Consider the following 18571-nt stretch of genomic DNA (forward strand, 5'->3'; position numbering starts at 1 on the left):
AACCACAGATGTTAATTCATCGATATGCTTATCAAATTTCAGAAATTCATCCATCATTTCACTTCCACTTATCCGATTCAGGGTTGTGTGGGCGCTGGAGCCTATCTCAGCTACCACAGGGCGGGATGGTACATCCAGGATGGGTCACCAGTCTGTCACAGGGCCCTCAGAAATTCATCAAAAGATGAATATTACTTATAACCCAGCTGTTTGTCTTGATGTCATAACGTCAATTACAAAAAGTTGGGGCGTTTATAAAAGTACATAAAAACAGAATGCAACATATCAAATGTGTAAACTGAAAAAATGAATAAAAGTTTTAATAAAAAAGATTCTGAGTGTGAAGACAGCAGTCTCCCAAACATTTGGGAGCTCTCCCGTCCTCGGTGCTCATGCTTCAGATGTTCTGGGCCGGGTGCATTCACTCAGTGGAGTGGGTAAAGCGAACATGTTTGGGACGCGGCCCGCCTTAGGAGGCTGGAACAGGGCGTTTCCGCGCTGAAGGGGACGCGGCCCGTCTGGTTCTCGGTCATATGTCGGGGCTCCTGGTGCTCGCAGCGGCGGTTCGCGGTTCCACAGACAGAGTTCAGAGTTCGAGCAGCGGGTTGTCCGGGTCAGCTGAAGCCCCCCAGCAGCGGAGAGGATGCCGGCGGTGTCTAAAGGGGACGGGATGCGCGGACTGGCCGTGTTCATCTCCGACATCAGGAACTGTGAGTTTGTCTCCTTCACCCCGCAGCTAGGCACGGCTAGCCTCTGTACCGCGGGGACCTCAGGGAACACGCCCGGGTGGGGGACTTCGAGCCCGGGGTCAGTTTCCCGCCCCTGCCGCCCTCGTTCTGGACACATTTACCCCGTTAAAGTGGGATAAACTCCCGCCCAGCGCTCAAGCCTCCCCGGCTAATCATCGCTAGCTGCTAGCTCGGAGCTGCTAACGTCACCGTGTCAAAGGGCGTGGGCCGCCGTGGGGAGATAAACAAACCGTCACTTTTAACTGCGTGAGCTGCTTTATCAGGCCGACATGAGCGGCTCAGTGCCGCCTTAGCAGGTCGTAAAAGTCGGTGTGTAAAATCTCCGGTCCACCGCCTCAGTTGGCGTTAGCTGGAATTAACGTTAATCGCAAAAAGTAACGCAAAACGGTAATCTGAGTACTCGCGAAAGAGCGAGAGGAGGCGGTGCTGCTCTCCAGGGGGTTTGGAGAAAACCAGCAGCGGGTTGAATAAAAGTTTGAAATGAGAGTGTGTCCGTGTTAGTGGGCAGGTACACGGGAAAGGTGAGACGGAGGCAGGTGAGTTACAGCTACAGTAACGGAACCAGCTGCTGTGTGACGGGACGGCTCTGCGGTACCTGCATGATGACCAGTCCAGTGGTTTTTGGCCTCTTTCAGCATCCTTACACTCTGTGACGTGAGTCTGCTGCCGTCTCTGTGACAACTCTGACCACTGACCTTGACCCTGAAACACTAAAGTCAGGTGACTTTCACCCACGTGGTCCGTATGTTGCCTTACAGCCTTTTCCTCTGGGCCCCTGTGAGATTTTGATAGGAAGTGTCTTTTATATTGTGTTTGTATTGTTGTTGGGTCCTTACAGTATGAAATCCGTTTACAGTATAAACCCAGACATGGCTGTTGTTGTGAGGTGGTGCTGTATAAATAAACCGCTGTTGTAGGTGACGGTGCACGTTAGTGTTCTGGGTGAGAAAACAGGAACGCAGACTCAGAGCTTCCTGTTGCTGCCCCGACACAAACCGTCCTGATTTTATTCTGCAGCGTCCGGCTGCTCTGCTGGTTTTGTTCATGCTGGCGTTTCAGGGTGACTTATTCTGAATCCACCACAGCAGCTTACTGTGATTCACAGTTCAAAATAAGCCTTCTGTGTTTGATAGTGCAGCTGATTCAGGCCCTCTGTGTGAGCGCTCCCACATCCACTCTGCTCCCTTCACCTCTTATTATCCGGTCAGTGTGAGATGTTGGCGAACGCTCATCAGGTTATAAATCACGTTCTTCACAACAAAGCACGTGAAAAATGTTCCTACTGTCACAATCAGAGACGGCACATAAAGATGGATTTAGCTGAATGTAAATCTGACACAGAAGTGTCTTAAACCATCCAGCAGGGGGCGACTCCTGTGGTTGCAGAGAGAAGTCTGATTGGATGGAAGTCTGTGAGAAAAAGAGGCTCCAGCTCAGCTGATCTGAGCTCAGTAAACACTGTAATGATGGTTTATGGTCTCAGCCGCTGGTTTCGGGGCTTACTGAACAAAGCGTGTTCGATTTGGAGGTTTTGGTGACAACAGAGCGAGAAAGGAGCAGAAAGCAGGGAGGATTAGCTCTGTGCGATCCTGCAGCGTCATCAGGTCTACGCTGCAAAAACAGGCGGCCTGAGGTTCCTGCTTCTGGAGATAATAAAGTAAAGATATGTCACTGCTTTATCAGGAAGCTCTTATGTTGTAGTGTGCGATTAAACCCGGACGCCACGTTCCTCAGCGTGGGCGGGTCCTTTAAAAAAGGCAGGATGTTGTATTCATGAGTGATCGCAGCTCTGTGCATGCTGAGTAACGCTGATCTGTCTGCAGGTAAAAGTAAAGAGGCCGAGATAAAGAGGATAAACAAGGAGCTGGCAAACATCCGCTCCAAATTTAAAGGTAGGTGATGGAGAAACGAGCTCGCCGAGTCACCTGACGTGCTTCCTGCTTCCTGTCCCGACTGCTTTGTGTTGCCCTGTGAAACCTCACTGACTCTCTGGTTGCTGCTGTTTCTCCTGTTGCCACCTGTTGCTCGCTGCCTATAATTAGTCTGCAGAGAGGAGGCGATATGCAGGCAGCGAGTGTCCACATAGCGCCTCCTCTCCGCCCTCTCCACCCTCTCCACCCGGCCTTTCCACTGTGTCCACATGTCTCTGCAACTGTGCATTCATCCATGAAGTACTGAGGCTGGCGTAAAACAATCTTTCTTCAGTTTTATTGGATGATGATGTTTCCAAACATTGAATTAAAGCCCAGTCCTGCAAAAATAAAGATTATGTGTGTTTGATGTTGCACTGCTGCAGATGCTGAACCTCCCACTCTCACTGGCTTTGCATTATTTGACTAGAAGTCCACCTGCTTTTCCCTCCGAGCCTCAGCTGTTTGGAATAAAATGCTGCTGTTTATCACACAGACATTAAAGTGTGTGTGTGTGTGTGTGTGCGTGCAGGAGACAAGGCGTTGGACGGCTACAGTAAAAAGAAGTATGTCTGCAAGCTGCTCTTCATCTTCCTTCTGGGCCACGACATCGACTTCGGGCACATGGAGGCCGTCAACCTCCTGAGCTCCAACAAGTACACGGAGAAGCAGATCGTGAGTGTCGGAGCCGCTCGGCCGCCATGTTTCAGGGTTATCACGTGCGAGAGCGTCAGGACCGCCCCCTCACGCCGCTCTGTGGTCTCTGCTTCTGGGTTGATAAACACATTTTATGTTTGTTCCAAATGTTTTTCTTGCAGTGACGCTCGTTTCCCTTTCGCGGCGTCCTGGTGTTTGTTTTAACCTCTAATGAAGCAGGCAGTAATAACTGTGTAATAACAACTTTACCAACAGTGTTCTGGATGAGAGCGAAGTGAATCGGCTCAAATCATTTCAGCTCCGAGAGACTAGATTTTATTTCCAGCTGTGACTTTTAGGCTTCCGGCGATAATGAGAGAAGATAAATGATTATTGCTCTGCTTTAATTTCTCGTTTAGTTTTCTCGAGTGCAGCGCACCCTGTCCCGTCTCTCAAAGCCCACGCTCGCTGTGGTCGTAACTCTGGGTCAGACAGAGCTAGCTGCCTTTGACTTGAGCTCTCCGAGCGTCTCTGAGGGTCTGTGCTGAGCTTCAGAGCTGTTGGCGGGCATCGTTCCTGCTGAGTCGCTGCAGGCGGAGCTGCAGGCGCCATAGGCTCTAAACTCACCAGACTCCACTTAAAGTGTGTGTGATAGAAGAAACTACAAGAATGTAAATTTTTATCTCTGTGACCCTGACGTGGGGCAGCTGTCGTTAATCAGCTTCTGATCAGTTTTATTTCATTGATCAGTTTTTGTTTCCTTAAAGGAAACGAGTGAGCGCGTGGAGGCTGATCAGCACGGCGTGGAGTCCTCCAAAGCCTCAACGACTGTTCAGTTACACGAGTAATCCAGTAAAAATACTTTAAGCACGAGACTAGCATGAGTTTGATAAATGATGATGATCGTCAGGGCAGCTGGAATCAGCTGATGTTTTGGTAACAGGCCACGCCTCCAGCTGCTCCGTGTGGGTGGTGGCGACGCGCCGGCTCTGCTGTGTGTGTGTTTGTGGATTTCCAGAGTCGGAGAGAGGAAGAATATCCCGTCACGTGACCTTTGCCGTGTCTCCTCCTTTCAGGGTTACCTCTTCATCTCAGTGCTGGTCAACTCCAACAGCGACCTGATCCGCCTCATCAACAACGCCATCAAGAACGACCTCGCCAGCCGCAACCCCACCTTCATGAACCTGGCTCTGCACTGCATCGCCAACGTGGGCAGCAGAGAGATGGCGGAGGCGTTCGCCTCGGAGATTCCCAGAGTCTTAGTGGCCGGGTTTGTTCTCAAACACGTTTTAGCCTCGAGCGGCTCCTTTAATATCAGTTTGTTTGTGTTGGTCATGAATCTGTTCAGGGTCAGCTGTGGGCGCCGCCGGTCACGAGAAATACGTCAATTATGTAGATTGTTGCAGCAGCGGTTTGTAAGGCACCAAATCCAACCTGACGTTATCTGAGATTGCTGTGGCCTGCAGCGCAGCAGCGTCACTCATTACACTTTAATAAAGCCGAGCTCATCACACTGTGACGATCCACGGACTGCAGGCAGTGTAAGAGGCCATGAAACAGACGAGCAGGCAGATGAATAACCACACACATCTCCATCCTTCCAGTCGTTACAGACAGCTCCTCACTCACAGCTGGAGTCAGCACTCCACCTCCGTCCAGTAAAACGAGCGGCTGTTACGGGCCGTCGGCTCTTTGGTAAACGTTTCCAGAAACAACCCTTAAAAGCGAGATATATAAATATAGATAGATAGATAGATATAGCGATAGATAGAGAGAGAGAGATAGATAGATAGATAGATAGATATAGAGAGAGAGATAGAGATAGATATAGATAGATAGAGAGATAGATAGATAGAGATAGATATAGAGAGATATAGATAGATATATAGATATAGCGATAGATAGAGAGATAGAGATAGATAGATAGATAAATAGATATAGAGAGATAGATAGAGATAGATATAGAGAGATAGATATAGCGATAGATAGAGAGATAGATAGATAGATAGATAGATAGATAGAGATAGAGAGATAGATAGATATAGAGAGATAGATAGATAGAGATAGATATAGATAGATAGAGAGATAGATATAGCGATAGATAGAGAGATAGAGATAGATAGAGAGATAGAGATAGATAGAGAGATAGAGATAGAGATAGATAGAGAGATAGAGATAGATAGAGAGATAGAGATAGATAGAGAGATAGAGATAGATAGAGAGATAGAGATAGATATAGAGAGATAGATAGAGATAGATAGAGATAGATAGAGATAGATAGAGAGAGAGATAGATAGAGATAGATATAGAGAGATATATAGATAGATATATAGATAGAGAGATATATAGATAGATATAGAGAGATAGATAGAGATAGATATAGAGAGATAGATAGAGATAGATATAGAGAGATATAGATATAGATAGATATAGCGATAGATGAGAGATAGATAGATAGAGAGATAGATAGAGATAGATGTAGATAGATATATAGATATAGCGATAGATAGAGAGATAGAGATAGATAGATAGATATAGAGAGATAGATAGATATAGAGAGATAGAGAGATAGATAGAGATAGATAGATGAGGATTCATGTTCAGACTGAAACACATGTTGATGTTCTGTTTGGGCCTCAGCCCACAGGCGACACTTAATCAGGGAACTAGTTATTGGAGGAGGGATACACTGACAGGGAAGTGGGGCCAGTGTGATGCAACAGAAATCAGTTAAAAATCAAAGAACCTCGTCCTTCTGGGCCCGACTCTGATGTTTACTGGGAACGAGCTCACGAGTGAACGATAAGAAAACGGCGATCGTGATGCATCAGCGTTACTGAAATAACACAGAAGAGCTGCTGTGAACAGTGTGAGCAGACTGTAGGTTTAAGCCTGTGTAATCTGATGTAGTCTGATTACCAATGGGTAATGTGGGCGTGTCCTCGGCTGCTGGTCTTCTTCCTGTTTGGTGAACTCGTGTCGCCGTTGCTTCTCTCAGGGACACGATGGACAGCGTGAAGCAGAGCGCAGCTCTGTGTCTGTTACGGCTCAACAGGACGTCGCCCGACCTCGTGCCCATGGGCGAATGGACCGCGCGCGTCGTCCATCTGCTGAACGATCAGCACCTGGTGAGACTCCGCCTCCTCGTGGCGAGCTAAATACTTCTATTTATCGTGAGAACGAGCTGATCGATGTGATGCCGTAGTTTAAACCCCGCCCTGAAACGCTGACGCTGCCTTTCTTTATTTCAGGGCGTGGTGACGGCAGCCACCAGCCTCATCACCACTCTGGCCCAGAAGAACCCGGATGACTTTAAGACCTCCGTGTCGCTGGCGGTGGCCCGGCTCAGCAGGGTGGGTGTCCGCGTGACGCGTCGCTCGGCTCAATCATAAACCGGCGGGGACGTTAATCTCCTTCCTGTTTGTTTAGATCGTGACGTCGGCGTCCATCGACCTGCAGGACTACACGTACTACTTTGTGGCGGCCCCGTGGCTGTCCGTCAAACTGCTGCGCCTGCTGCAGTGCTACCCTCCTCCAGGTACGCCACACACGCCCGCTCCTGTTTGCTGCGCACGCGTTAGTCCACCACGAGTAAGTAAAGGTTTGAGAGGCGTAACCGTGGCGACGGGGCTTGAAGCGTCTGGTTTTCTTTGCAGAGGACGCCGCGCTGAGAAGTCGTCTCACCGAGTGTTTGGAGACCATCCTCAATAAAGCCCAGGAACCTCCGAAGTCCAAGAAGGTCCAACACTCCAACGCCAAGAACGCCGTTCTGTTTGAAGCCATCGCCCTCATCATCCACCATGACAGGCAGGTCATACATGAGGCAGTTTGCTTGGCATGTGGGCGGGGCCAGTACCTAGCACAGCTGTCATTGGGTGACAGTGACCTATCACCTGTGATGGAGATGAAACAGGAATCAGGTTTGTGTGTAAAATGTAAATAAGGCATTGCCATGGAAACCAGAACAAAGAGCTCAGTAAGTACAAATGTAACTCAAATACAAAGTCAAAGTAATAAATTAAAAGTACTAATTTAAGTTAAATGTTAAAAGTTAGTTCAAATTTAAATGTTCAAAGTAAAAATGTGCAAAAAGCTCAACGTGATCAAATCAGATTAAACATAAACAAACAGCACAAATATGAGATGATGTCAGAGGGCTGAGCGAGCAGATGTTGTACAGATGTGCTGCAGTGTAGAGGGGTTCCTGGGCCGGCCCACATTCCTGACACGCGTAGCTCCGGTCGTCCTCGGACGCCACGCTCAGCGTGTTCAGGTATCTGAGCCTCACGCTTGTCCCCCGTTGTCTCCCAGCGAGCCCACCCTGTTGGTGCGAGCCTGTAACCAGCTGGGCCAGTTCCTCCAGCACAGAGAAACCAACCTCCGCTACCTGGCGTTGGAGAGCATGTGCACGCTGGCCAGCTCCGAGTTTTCCCACGAGGCCGTGAAGACGCACATGGAGACTGTGATCAACGCTCTGAAGGTGAGTCTCCCTCAGCTGGACGCAGTCCGTCCAGACAAAACTCAAAGTCTGACCTTTACTTTGAAATTCACACTTGCTTCCTGGTGTGTCCCGTGCAGACGGAGAGAGATGTGAGCGTTCGCCAGCGCGCCGTGGATCTGCTCTACGCCATGTGCGACCGCAGCAACGCCAAGCAGATCGTGGCAGAGATGCTGAGCTACCTGGAGACCGCCGACTACTCCATCAGAGAGGAGATAGTGGGTCGTGATGTCAGCACGTTTCGCCGTTCGCTTTAAGCGGCGTGAGCGCTCGTCTTCAGCCTCTGGCTTCTCTTCCTCAGGTGCTCAAAGTGGCGATCCTGGCGGAGAAGTACGCTGTGGACTACACCTGGTACGTGGACACCATCCTGAACCTGATCCGCATCGCTGGGGACTACGTCAGCGAGGAGGTCTGGTACCGCGTCATCCAGATCGTCATAAACCGAGACGACGTCCAAGGTTACGCCGCCAAGACCGTGTTTGAGGTGAGCCTCGCTGCTGTCCCCGAACGCTACAGAGCTCACCGCTGTTTTAAGACGGCGCCGCTGCCAGCTTCATGCTCACGCGCGGTGTATTTGGCATGTGGTCGCACGGGGACCCGACGGCACCGACCCGGCCAATCACAGTAGCTGCTAGTGATGTGCGGATCGATCCTGAAATATTGATTCCTCTGATACCAATCATTTATGTTCTAGAATCGATTCTCACATTAAAATATCGATATTTTAGTAATTTAGGGTAAATTTGTAGTTTATCATTAACAGGAACACAGTGGAAAGAATCTGTAACGTTCAGATCGTCTACATTCAAAGGAACTACTTCCTCTTCCGCCTTTCATAGTTATGTGCGAAACACGGCTGTATAAATGTCTCGCAGCCCCCTGGCGTGCGCACTCACAACAATGGCTGAGCGTAGTTGGAGTCATGTGCGAACGTATTTTACCTCCACAAACAGCTGAGACGTGGTTTGCGATACATGTGGCAAAAAAGTGAGGTGTTGTGGCCATACTTGCCAACCTTGAGACCTCAGAATTAGGGAGACATTCAAAAGGGCTGTTGGGGGGGGAGGGTGATAAATACATTTTACAGGGTTTATTTATCGGATAAACTATGTTAAATGTCACCGTTATTATTGGCCGGCCTAGAAACAGCGGGGGTGTCCAAATTCAGAGGCTGCTTCCACCTGAGGACCCGGCCTTCGCGGTCTAAAGAAAGCCGGGTAGCACGTCACGAGCTCCCTCGGTGGAGTGAAACTGCCGTCTGCTCCTTGCTATCTAAAATATAAACGGGCGCTGACGTAAACTCTGGACCGTCCCACACTTTCTTTAATTAGTTTTCTGTTTGACGTTTATTCAGCTGTGTGAAAACCCCGGAGGAACCCTGCCAAGGGATTAATAAAGTTTAATTTAATTTAATCTAATCTAATAACTTTAATCTCAGCCAAACTGATTTACTCACGAACAAATAAAACACTGAAAAAGCCAAACAATAACATTTTAAGTTATCTAAGTGACTTATATCTCATGCTTAACGAGTAGTGAAAGACCGCGGGGGTTTGAAGACGATGTGTTGATCGGCTCAGGTATTTGAAGTTCACACAGCTACATTCTCACCTGAAAATATGTTAAAAGTTTTTTTGCGACCCAGAAAGAGAAATAAGAGTAATATTAAAACTAAGCAGCTGCCGTCATTGTTGGAAACTGGAATTGGCTGGGCCGCGCTATGAATTCTGCGATATGTTTTTTCAATTTTGTTGTCCGGGTGGAAAATCGGGAGAAATTCGGGAGAATGGTGGCTCCGGGAGATTTTTGGTAGGGGCACTGAAATTCGGGATTCTCCCGGAAAAATTAGGAGGGTTGGCATGTATGGTTGTGGCAACATCACTAACCTTGTCAAACACCTCAGAGTAAATCATATCACAGAATATGACGTGCGTATGTTGAGGCGAACTGAAGAGGAGGAGGAGGACAGGTGCTGCTAGGGCGAGACAGACGTCTCTCACAGAGTCCTTTAGTGCTGCAGGCAACGTGTTCAAATAGCACAACTTCAGTTTTTTATTTCTATATGATGAACTCTGCATTATTAAGTGATACAAACAAGTAATCTGATGTCCTGTAATCATTATGATGCTATAATTTGAGATACAATAAATAAAATAAGTTTTTGTACAAAGTATCGGATCAGTATCGTCGATACCACCCTGAATATTACTTGGCATCGGATCGGAAAGGAAATCAGTGGTATCGCACATCACTAGTAGCTGCAGGCTGCACTGCTGTGACGTGTAGTTATATTTGCAGGGAGCAGCGTGTCAGGATACGGCGCAGATTTAACTCGCGCTTCTTTTCCCAGCAGACACGTTCAGAGTGGCTTCAGCCTGTGATCATGTGACCAGGTTTATTTTGTCCGGACGTTTGGGTTTCTTTAAAGGCTCCAAACTGGCTCGATCATTGAACACTGAGTGAGGAATCGAGTGGGCTTAAAGCTCTTTGATTGGTCGGTTGGATGAAGGAATCCTTCGTAAACGCAGCTGTGATCCTCAACGCGTTTCCGGCTCGTGCGAGGCGTTCGTTTGTTCTTCTACCGTCTCATGAAGTCACTTCCTCTCTGACCTGCAGGCGCTGCAAGCCCCCGCCTGCCACGAGAACCTGGTGAAGGTGGGCGGGTACATCCTGGGGGAGTTCGGTAACCTGATTGCTGGTGACTCGCGCTCCAGGTACAAACCACACCCACAGCTGATCGTCACAGTCCAGGGGATGTTTGTCTGGTCTCGTTGTTATTTGAGATTTTTATTCTAAAGAATAATAAATGTTTTTGAGCTTTTCTCTCATTGGACGATTTTGTGACAGAATAGGAAAAATGTGGCTGCAGACAGGAAACGTGTCATTTCTCAGCTGACGCGTCGCCGCTGAAGCTGACGGCACCGCTCGCAGGTTTCACCGCCACTCTGTCTCCTCTTCCTCAGCCCTCTGGTCCAGTTCAATCTCCTCCACTCCAAGTTCCACCTGTGCTCTGTGCCGACTCGGGCGCTGCTGCTGTCGGCGTACATCAAGTTCATCAACTTGTTTCCAGAAGTGAAAGCCACCATCCAGGACGTCCTGCGCTCCGACAGCCAGCTTCGCAACGCAGACGTGGAGCTCCAGCAGAGAGCCGTCGAGTACCTGAGGCTCAGCTGCATCGCCAGCACCGACATCCTGGTGCGTTAAGACCCGCCAATGTGGCGACATCTGCCGTGAACTAGCACTGATGCTAACTGACTTCCTGTTTCTCTGCACAGGCCACCGTCCTGGAGGAAATGCCGCCGTTCCCGGAGAGGGAGTCCTCCATTCTGGCCAAGCTGAAGAAGAAGAAAGGACCCGGAAAACTGCCAGACATGGACGACAGTCGCCGCAGCGTGAACGGCAGCACGGAGCACAGCGAGAACAGCGACACCACGAACAAGGTAACCACAGATGCAGAGCTGTGATTGGCTGCTGTGAAATCTGCCCCGACCTCGTCAGCCTGCAGCAGGTCGCTGTTCCAGTCTGCGTGCGCAGGCTGCCTTCATCTTCAAACTCTCTGTCCATCTTCTTCTTCACTGTTGGATGACCTTCTCCCTACTGACAGGCCCCGCCCCTCCTCCTCTGATAGGACCATGGTGCTGTCAGCCTGACTTGGTAACCAGTAGCTGCACTGACGAGCGCGCTGCTCGATCAGCTGTGAATCGATCAGTCCTGGCAGGAGGGTGTAGTTCACACCTCCACCTGTTCTCACTTTGTTTGCTGGTATCTGTCTTCCAGAGCTCCGCCCACTCTTTTACGGATGTCCTGAATCTAAACTCCGCGCCCTCATCAGGAGCCAATCTGCTCATCGACGTGTTTTCCGAGAGCTCCGCCCCCCCTGCAGCCACAGAGGTATCGGAGGAGAACTTCCTCAGGTGAGGTTCAGCTGCAGCGACCTGCTCTGATGTTTCTGTGAGTCTCTGTGGGCCAGCGTTGGTCTCGGCGACGCTGCGGCTCGTTCAGGTTTGCAAACAGCCATGAACTTTGACCTTTCTCATGCTAACTGAGGCCTGTAGAGACTGAGCTGTTGGGTTTACCGTGTGACCTCAGAGTGATGTGTGTCGATGGAGGTGCTCACGCCGCTCTCACAGAGTCGTCCACGAGGATGCACGTGTAACGTGACATAAGTGTCGTGTTGTGAGTGTTGTGTGAAGCAGGCAGCGTGCACGTGACCTCGGCTGTGTGTGTGAAGCTGCGTCACGCCTGCTGTTTGCGCACCGTGAACCAGACGGCGTGAAACTGCCGTGCACCCCGCTGCTGCAGAGAGACCTGACAGGAGGTTAGCCTCTGACATCACCGAACGCCGTGTTGACCTCTGTACGCCATCGTTCCTCGTTGTTAGTGATGCGCGTCATTCCAGCGGCCGCTCTGAGATCTGCACAAGATGAATGAACAGATCGCTAAACCTGTGGGCGTGGCCAAGCTTTACCGCCGTGCTCGGCCTCACGCAGACGTTTCTTTTGTGTAACTGTCGTCACGTTTTCCTTCTTCCAGGTTCGTTTGTAAGAACAACGGCGTGATCTACGAGAACCAGCTGTTACAGATCGGCCTGAAGTCTGAGTACCGGCAGAACCTCGGTGAGCAGCCGCTCGTTAAGTCGAGGTTTAAAAGCACGACCTCCTCCTGCCAGACTCTAAAATCTCGTTTGAGTTATTTTTGTTTGTTCTGTGAAGCTTTGTTATCATTGCTGCCTGACGTTGACGCTCCCCCTCGCAGGTCGCGTGTACGTGTTCTACGGGAACAAGACGTCCACCCAGTTCCTCAGCTTCTCCTCCTCCGTGAGCAGCAGCGACGCGCTCAAGTCTCATATCCTTTCATGACAAACCTCGTAATTCTGCGTCAGCACAGCGAACCAGAGCACGAGGAGCTCCCGCTTCAGCTCTGCACGACTCACAAAACCACTCGAGGCGGCGCTGGAGAGGGCTGGGAAACTTTAACTTCATGACCCCGGTGGCGAGTACAGCCGACCAGAGGCGACGAGACCCTCTTTAAATATTTATATTCTGTTTTCTACAGAAATTCGATTCTTTAGCATCTCTGTGTCTGTGGGCGTGGTGTCCTGTGACGACCGCGCCCCCCTGAAACAAACGTCTGCTACCAAAGTGCAGGAAAATCCAATCAGAGCAGATTTCAAATGCTGTGACATCAGAATATCTGGGTGAAACGGACTGTGAGATACCCGCTGAACTTCCTGTTTCATCACAGCTGTGGAAGCTGATGCATGTTTGCTACCAGTCCTCTGTTTGTACTGTGTGTCTGTGCACTCACATCATCACGGCCGAGAGTAACGGGGAGCAGGTTAATAATTACACAAGCATACAGCTGACCTCTGAGTGGAGCAGACTGAAACACCAGAGCAGACGAGTTGGACGTCACACGCTCGCAAGTTAAATCTTTGGTGTCGGGGGACTGAACTGTTAACGTCCTGCGTTTAAAAAGAATAAAATCCAGCTGAAAGTTTGAGTTTGATCACAGACGTGTGCACTCAGTAGTGCACTAAGGCTGCCACAAACGATTATTTTGATAGTCGACTAGTCACCGATTATTTTTGCGATTAGTCGACTAATCAGATCATCCATTGGACATAAAACTACAGCTTATTGCACCAGCAGCATCTGCTCTTATATAACTATCATTAGCTTACAGCTTTAAGTGTTTAAGGTATGTGCTAACTAAAAATAAAGACAAGATGATAGTTTATTAAATTTTAATGAAATTTGCAGATTGTTTCGGTGAAGTTTAATAAACTCCTTGCTATCTAAAACATAACAGGACACCGGAGTAAATTCTCGAGCATCTCACACTTCTGATAATCAGCTGTCTGCTTGACGTTTATTCAGCTGTGTAAAAACTATAACTTTAATCTCAGCCAAACCGATTTACTCAGGAACAAATAAAATACTGAAAAAAGCCAAACAATAACATTTTTAAGTTATCTAAGTGACTTATATATCATGTTTAACCTGAGTAGAGACGGTGGTGGGTTTGAAAACGGTTTGCCGGGAGTCCGGTGTTCTCACGGCTCTAGTGAGCCTAGCCCCCGGCTAGCTATCGAGCTAGTGGCTAACAGACGTCTCCGAAAACGTCGGAGCGCTTTTGAAAATATGTGGTGTCTTGATAAACTGAGCAGATATTTGAGGTTTACACAGCTACATTCTCACCTGAAAATATGTTAAACGTTTATTTTGTGACCCAGAAAGAATAATAAGAGTAATATTAAAACTAACTAGCTGCCGCCATTGTTGGAAACTGAGCTGGGCTGCGCTATGAATTCTGGGACACAGCTTCTTCTTCTTCGGGGTTTAACGGCAGCTGGCATCCTTGTACATGCAGTGCTGCCATCTTCTGTTTCAGTCCGTTATTACACTCTTAAATCCTACTACTTATTCCTGCGTCTTTTGTGATCTTACAAAGCTTCAAACGACGCGTCGACTATTAAATCAGTCGTCGACGATTTTGATAGTCGACGTAATCGTGACTAGTCGACTAATCGTGGCAGCCCCATAGTGCACTCAGTAGTCTGAGGAAAAACCCCGTGAGCATCAGGAAGGCTCACTCAGAGGAGTTTGTGTCTCTGATGATGTTGACCTCTGTGACCTTCAGTAGAGTCCTTAATGGTCGTGTCCACAGCTGAACGTCCACTCGAAGACGGTCGACCCGGTGATAGAGGGCGGAGCTCAGATGCAGCAGATCCTGAACATCGAGTGTGTGTCAGACTTCAGCGACGCGCCAGTGCTCAACATCCAGTTCAGGTGTGTGTGTGTGTGTGTGTGTGTGTGTGGTATTAACATCTTCATGGGGACCAAAAATTGGTAGTTTACTGTACTTGTGGGGACAAACGGCCCTCGTGGGGACCAAAATCTGGGTCCCAGGAGTTTGAAGCATTTTTGAGACTCAAAATGTGGTTTTAGTGTCAGGGTCACAGGGTCAGGGTCAGGCATTCATTTTTGATGGGTAGGGTGGGGGCTAGGGAAAGCATTATGTCAATGAGATGTCCCCACAAGGATATAAATACACACGTGTGTGTTTGTGTGCGTGTGTGCTCGCGTTCAGGTATGGTGGGGCCCTGCAGAACATCGCTGTGAAGCTCCCCGTGATGCTCAACAAGTTCTTCCAGCCCACAGAGATGATGTCACAGGACTTCTTCCAGCGCTGGAAGCAGCTCGGAGCGTAAGCGCAGCTTTCACTGATCAATACGCCGATCGATGATCGATCGCTGCTGTGACTGAAAACACTTCAGCCTCTGAATTCGAGCGCTGACACCAAACATTTGTTCTGTTGTACGTCTGATCTGAGAGAGCTTGAGTGTGTTTCAGGATTGGATCACGGGTCGGGGTTCAAACGGGTCACGTAGTAATCGAGGACTCGTTTCCTGAAGCTTTCTTCTGTTTGTCCGCAGTCCTCAGCAGGAGGTCCAGAAAATCTTCAAAGCCAAACACCCGATGGACACCGAGGTCGCCAAGGCCAAGGTAAAAAAACACAAATCACTTTGGCTGTAAAAAGGTTTTTGTTCAGTTTTATTTCCGCAGCTAGAATCACAGCAGCCGCCCCCTCAGGCTGCTCCGTGTCGTCAGGTGAGATAACGAGCTGTTTGTGCTCAGGTGTCTGAGGTCTACTGACACCTAGTGGTCAGATGTTACACGCTGGAGTTTTGATGAGGATAAATTCCTCCTCTGACCCTCGGTTCAGGTGTGAGTCACAGAGTTACACAGTAATATAGCTGCATTATAGCAGTAATCAGATTAGGGCTGTGTGATATGACCAAAACCTCATATCCTGATATAAAACATCTATCGTCCGATAACGATATAAATCACAAAAATGTAACATTTCCTGTAAATTCTGTGAATCTCGACTTGCGTGAAGTGTTTCCAGCTGCGCGTCATGTAGCTGGAGTCGAGTGTTTTAACCGATGCATGAAACGATACATTTTTAGACATAAGTTGTAACGGCGCCGTTTTCTTTGTATTTATTACACGGCGTGCTGCGGGGAAAAGCCTGTTCTAACGTTTGAGTCTAAGGTTTATTTTTTAGCACCTGCCGTCTTTTTTACTTCTCATCCGTAAATAATCTGCTCTTTCACGTGATTCAGTTTATTTTGAAAAGTCTCAACAGGATCTTGAGCTTTATTGTGAAAGGTTTATGTGGAACATAAACAAGCGGACACGCGATGGTGTTACCGTCGCTGTTGCTAACGACAACGCATAAAAACAGGCGCTTGTCCGTCCGTAGTGTGGTTATATTAAATAATAAAGAGAACTTTAAGACATTAATAATAACTACAGTGACATCAGAACATGAACAAATGTTGCTGTAAACAGTTTATTTTGCGACACCACGAAACAAACGACAGACGTTTTTATATCGTCATCGATATATATTGTTATATCAAACAGCCCTAATAGCAGTAATCAGATTACAGCGTACGCTCTTCAGCCTGTAGAGATCAGACAAACGTGATCAGCTGCACAAACATCAAAGTTGAGGTCACTCGAGGTCAGCACAGCAGAGTGAGGCTGCGGCGTGGCGACGGCGAGACTCGCGGGCGTGCAGAGCCGCCATGTTTATTCCCGCTGTGTGAATATGAAAATGTGTTTTCCTCCAGATTTTAGGTTTCGGCGTCGCTCTGCTGGACGGCGTCGATCCCAATCCTGCGAACTTTGTCGGAGCGGGAGTCGTTCACACGAAGACGACTCAGGTGGGCTGCCTGCTCCGACTGGAGCCCAACATGCAGGCCCAGGTAAACACACACACACACACACACACACACACTCTCTCTGTGTGCAGCCCTCACCTGTGTGTGACTCTGACTGCTTCCTGTGCAGATGTACCGCCTCACGCTCCGGACCAGCAGGGACTCGGTGTCTCAGAGACTCTGCGAGCTGCTGTCAGAGCAGTTTTAGCCTCGCCGCCTCTCACGCCTCAGCTCCTGTACAGTGTAAAGTCTTTTTTATTTTTCTTGCTTCACATCTGAATGAATCCAAATGTATTTTTGCACACAGCCTCACTAATCACACGCTTTAATCGTCACTGTGAGCGCCTCGCTGCAGGTCCCGACTCTGCCGCCGGAGTCTTTAGAGAACAATCCACCAATCGCACGCCTTCAAACCAGAACCGCTCGATCAGAGGTCGTTTACCTCGGGAGGAGAAGCGCAGCTTTTCTGTCTTTGGTGTAACCACGACTGGCTCGGGGCGGTTCTGCTTTTGCACATAAATTTTACACGATGATTCAGCAAAGACAAAAAGTCCTCGTAGACACTAGCTAGGACCTTCTTATTGTGCCGGAGGTCACGAGGTCATAGGAGCGCGTCTGTTCTTCTTGTGCACCTCTGAACCGGTCGGCTCGATTTCAGACACCAAACGGGAATGCTGCTCCTCCAGCCACGGATCCAAGCTTCCCGTTTGGAGCGGGACTTCCAGGGAGCGATCGAGGAATCTGCAGCAGGTGCAGAGGTGAACAAGGAGACGTCTTCAGGTCTGAAGGGGACGCGGCCCAAAAGTCATTATGAGTTAAAGGCGGCCTTTGACCTCGTTCTTACCTCCAGACGGTCGAGTCTGAGAACATAAAGACTCAATCACTGCCTCACACACTACGTTTGCCTTAAAGCGCCGCTGCACTCGTCACATTTCTGTCGCTGTTTGCTGAACCTCCTGCGTTTGTGTGACGTGTCCTCATCCTGATCTGCGACGGCACACGTGACGAGTACAGAGCGAGCGTCCACGCGCGGCCTTCAGCCTCACAGACGTCGATGTGACAGAAAAAAACGCTGTTTCCGGTGTTTACGCCTCACACGGCGCCGTCACGTTTCGGCTTCAGGTTAATGAAAAGTCTCCATGGTTTTAAAGGAGACCGTCAGACGCCTCACCTGTAGTGCCTTCAAGGTGAACTCCGCCTCTTTTACACCTGTGCCTTCATCAGCTGCTGACCCCGCAGCACGCAGCGAGCCAGGTACTCTGATTACTGAGGCTCAGCTTTGTCTCTGCGGACACATCAGAGATGTTGGAGGAACATCCTGTACGCAGCAGGAAGCAGCTTGTTGAGCTGAGGTGGAGCCCGGCTCTCCGGCTGTTTGAGGTTTGACACGCGTGACTTTGAGCTTTCAGGAGGCGACGAAACGATGTTGAGCGTTGGTCGGCCCAGCAGGAAGCTCTCAGCGTTCTTTCACGTTACTGTTCAATGCCACGAGCTCAGAGCGAGGAAACTTTAACGTCTGACCTCACGCTGTGGTTTCCAGCTCTCGCCGCCGTAGCTGGACGTCAGTTTCTGTCCTGAAGCTAATCTGTAGACGAAGTTTTGCGACCCGTTGAAGCTCTGTTTGGCGGCTCAGGCTCGTCACGTTTCCTGAACTTTACGTCTTTAAAATCCGTCGTCGCTCCTGACGGACGCTCGCGCTCGGTCACGTGTGCCTCGCTGAAGGATCGCACGCCATCGAAGCAGAAGAAACGGCTGCTGATGTCACTGTGATGTCATTTCAACATCCAAATGTGTTTTTACAAATAAACATATTTTACAAACTAATAACCTGAAATCTGCTGTTTTTATTCATAAAGGAGAAGAAGCCTCCTGGTAACTCGATCTCGCTTTAAATAAAAACAATAAAATGTTTTCAGACCTTCAAAAGTGTTTTTAGAAATGAAGCTAAAACTTCACAGCATTTCCTCAGATTTGTACATGAATCTGATTTTTTTATTCTTACCATGAAGATGTTTTTCTTAAATTCTACACTAAAAACTAGTGA

The 18571-nt window shown here is 48.8% G+C and overlaps 1 protein-coding gene across 1 annotated transcript; it reads left to right on the forward strand.

Moving 5' to 3' along the window:
* The first annotated feature begins 494 nt into the window (after positions 1-494).
* LOC102794176 (AP-2 complex subunit alpha-2) lies at positions 495-18354 on the forward strand. The gene is made up of 22 exons (XM_087844414.1): positions 495-710; positions 2573-2641; positions 3192-3334; positions 4372-4565; positions 6294-6423; positions 6547-6648; positions 6725-6833; positions 6952-7106; positions 7611-7775; positions 7874-8011; positions 8095-8277; positions 10410-10507; positions 10757-10988; positions 11069-11233; positions 11571-11707; positions 12327-12409; positions 12549-12637; positions 14460-14584; positions 14886-15002; positions 15232-15301; positions 16438-16572; positions 16658-18354. Exons 1-22 carry the CDS (start codon positions 644-646, stop codon positions 16733-16735), a joined length of 2784 nt encoding a protein of 927 aa, XP_087700540.1. The 5' UTR covers positions 495-643; the 3' UTR covers positions 16736-18354.
* Positions 18355-18571: the final 217 nt, after the last annotated feature.

Source organism: Neolamprologus brichardi, chromosome 1, assembly GCF_056152115.1.
Source record: "Neolamprologus brichardi isolate AB-2024 chromosome 1, ASM5615211v1, whole genome shotgun sequence".
In the NCBI taxonomy this organism is placed as follows: Eukaryota; Metazoa; Chordata; class Actinopteri; order Cichliformes; family Cichlidae; genus Neolamprologus; species Neolamprologus brichardi.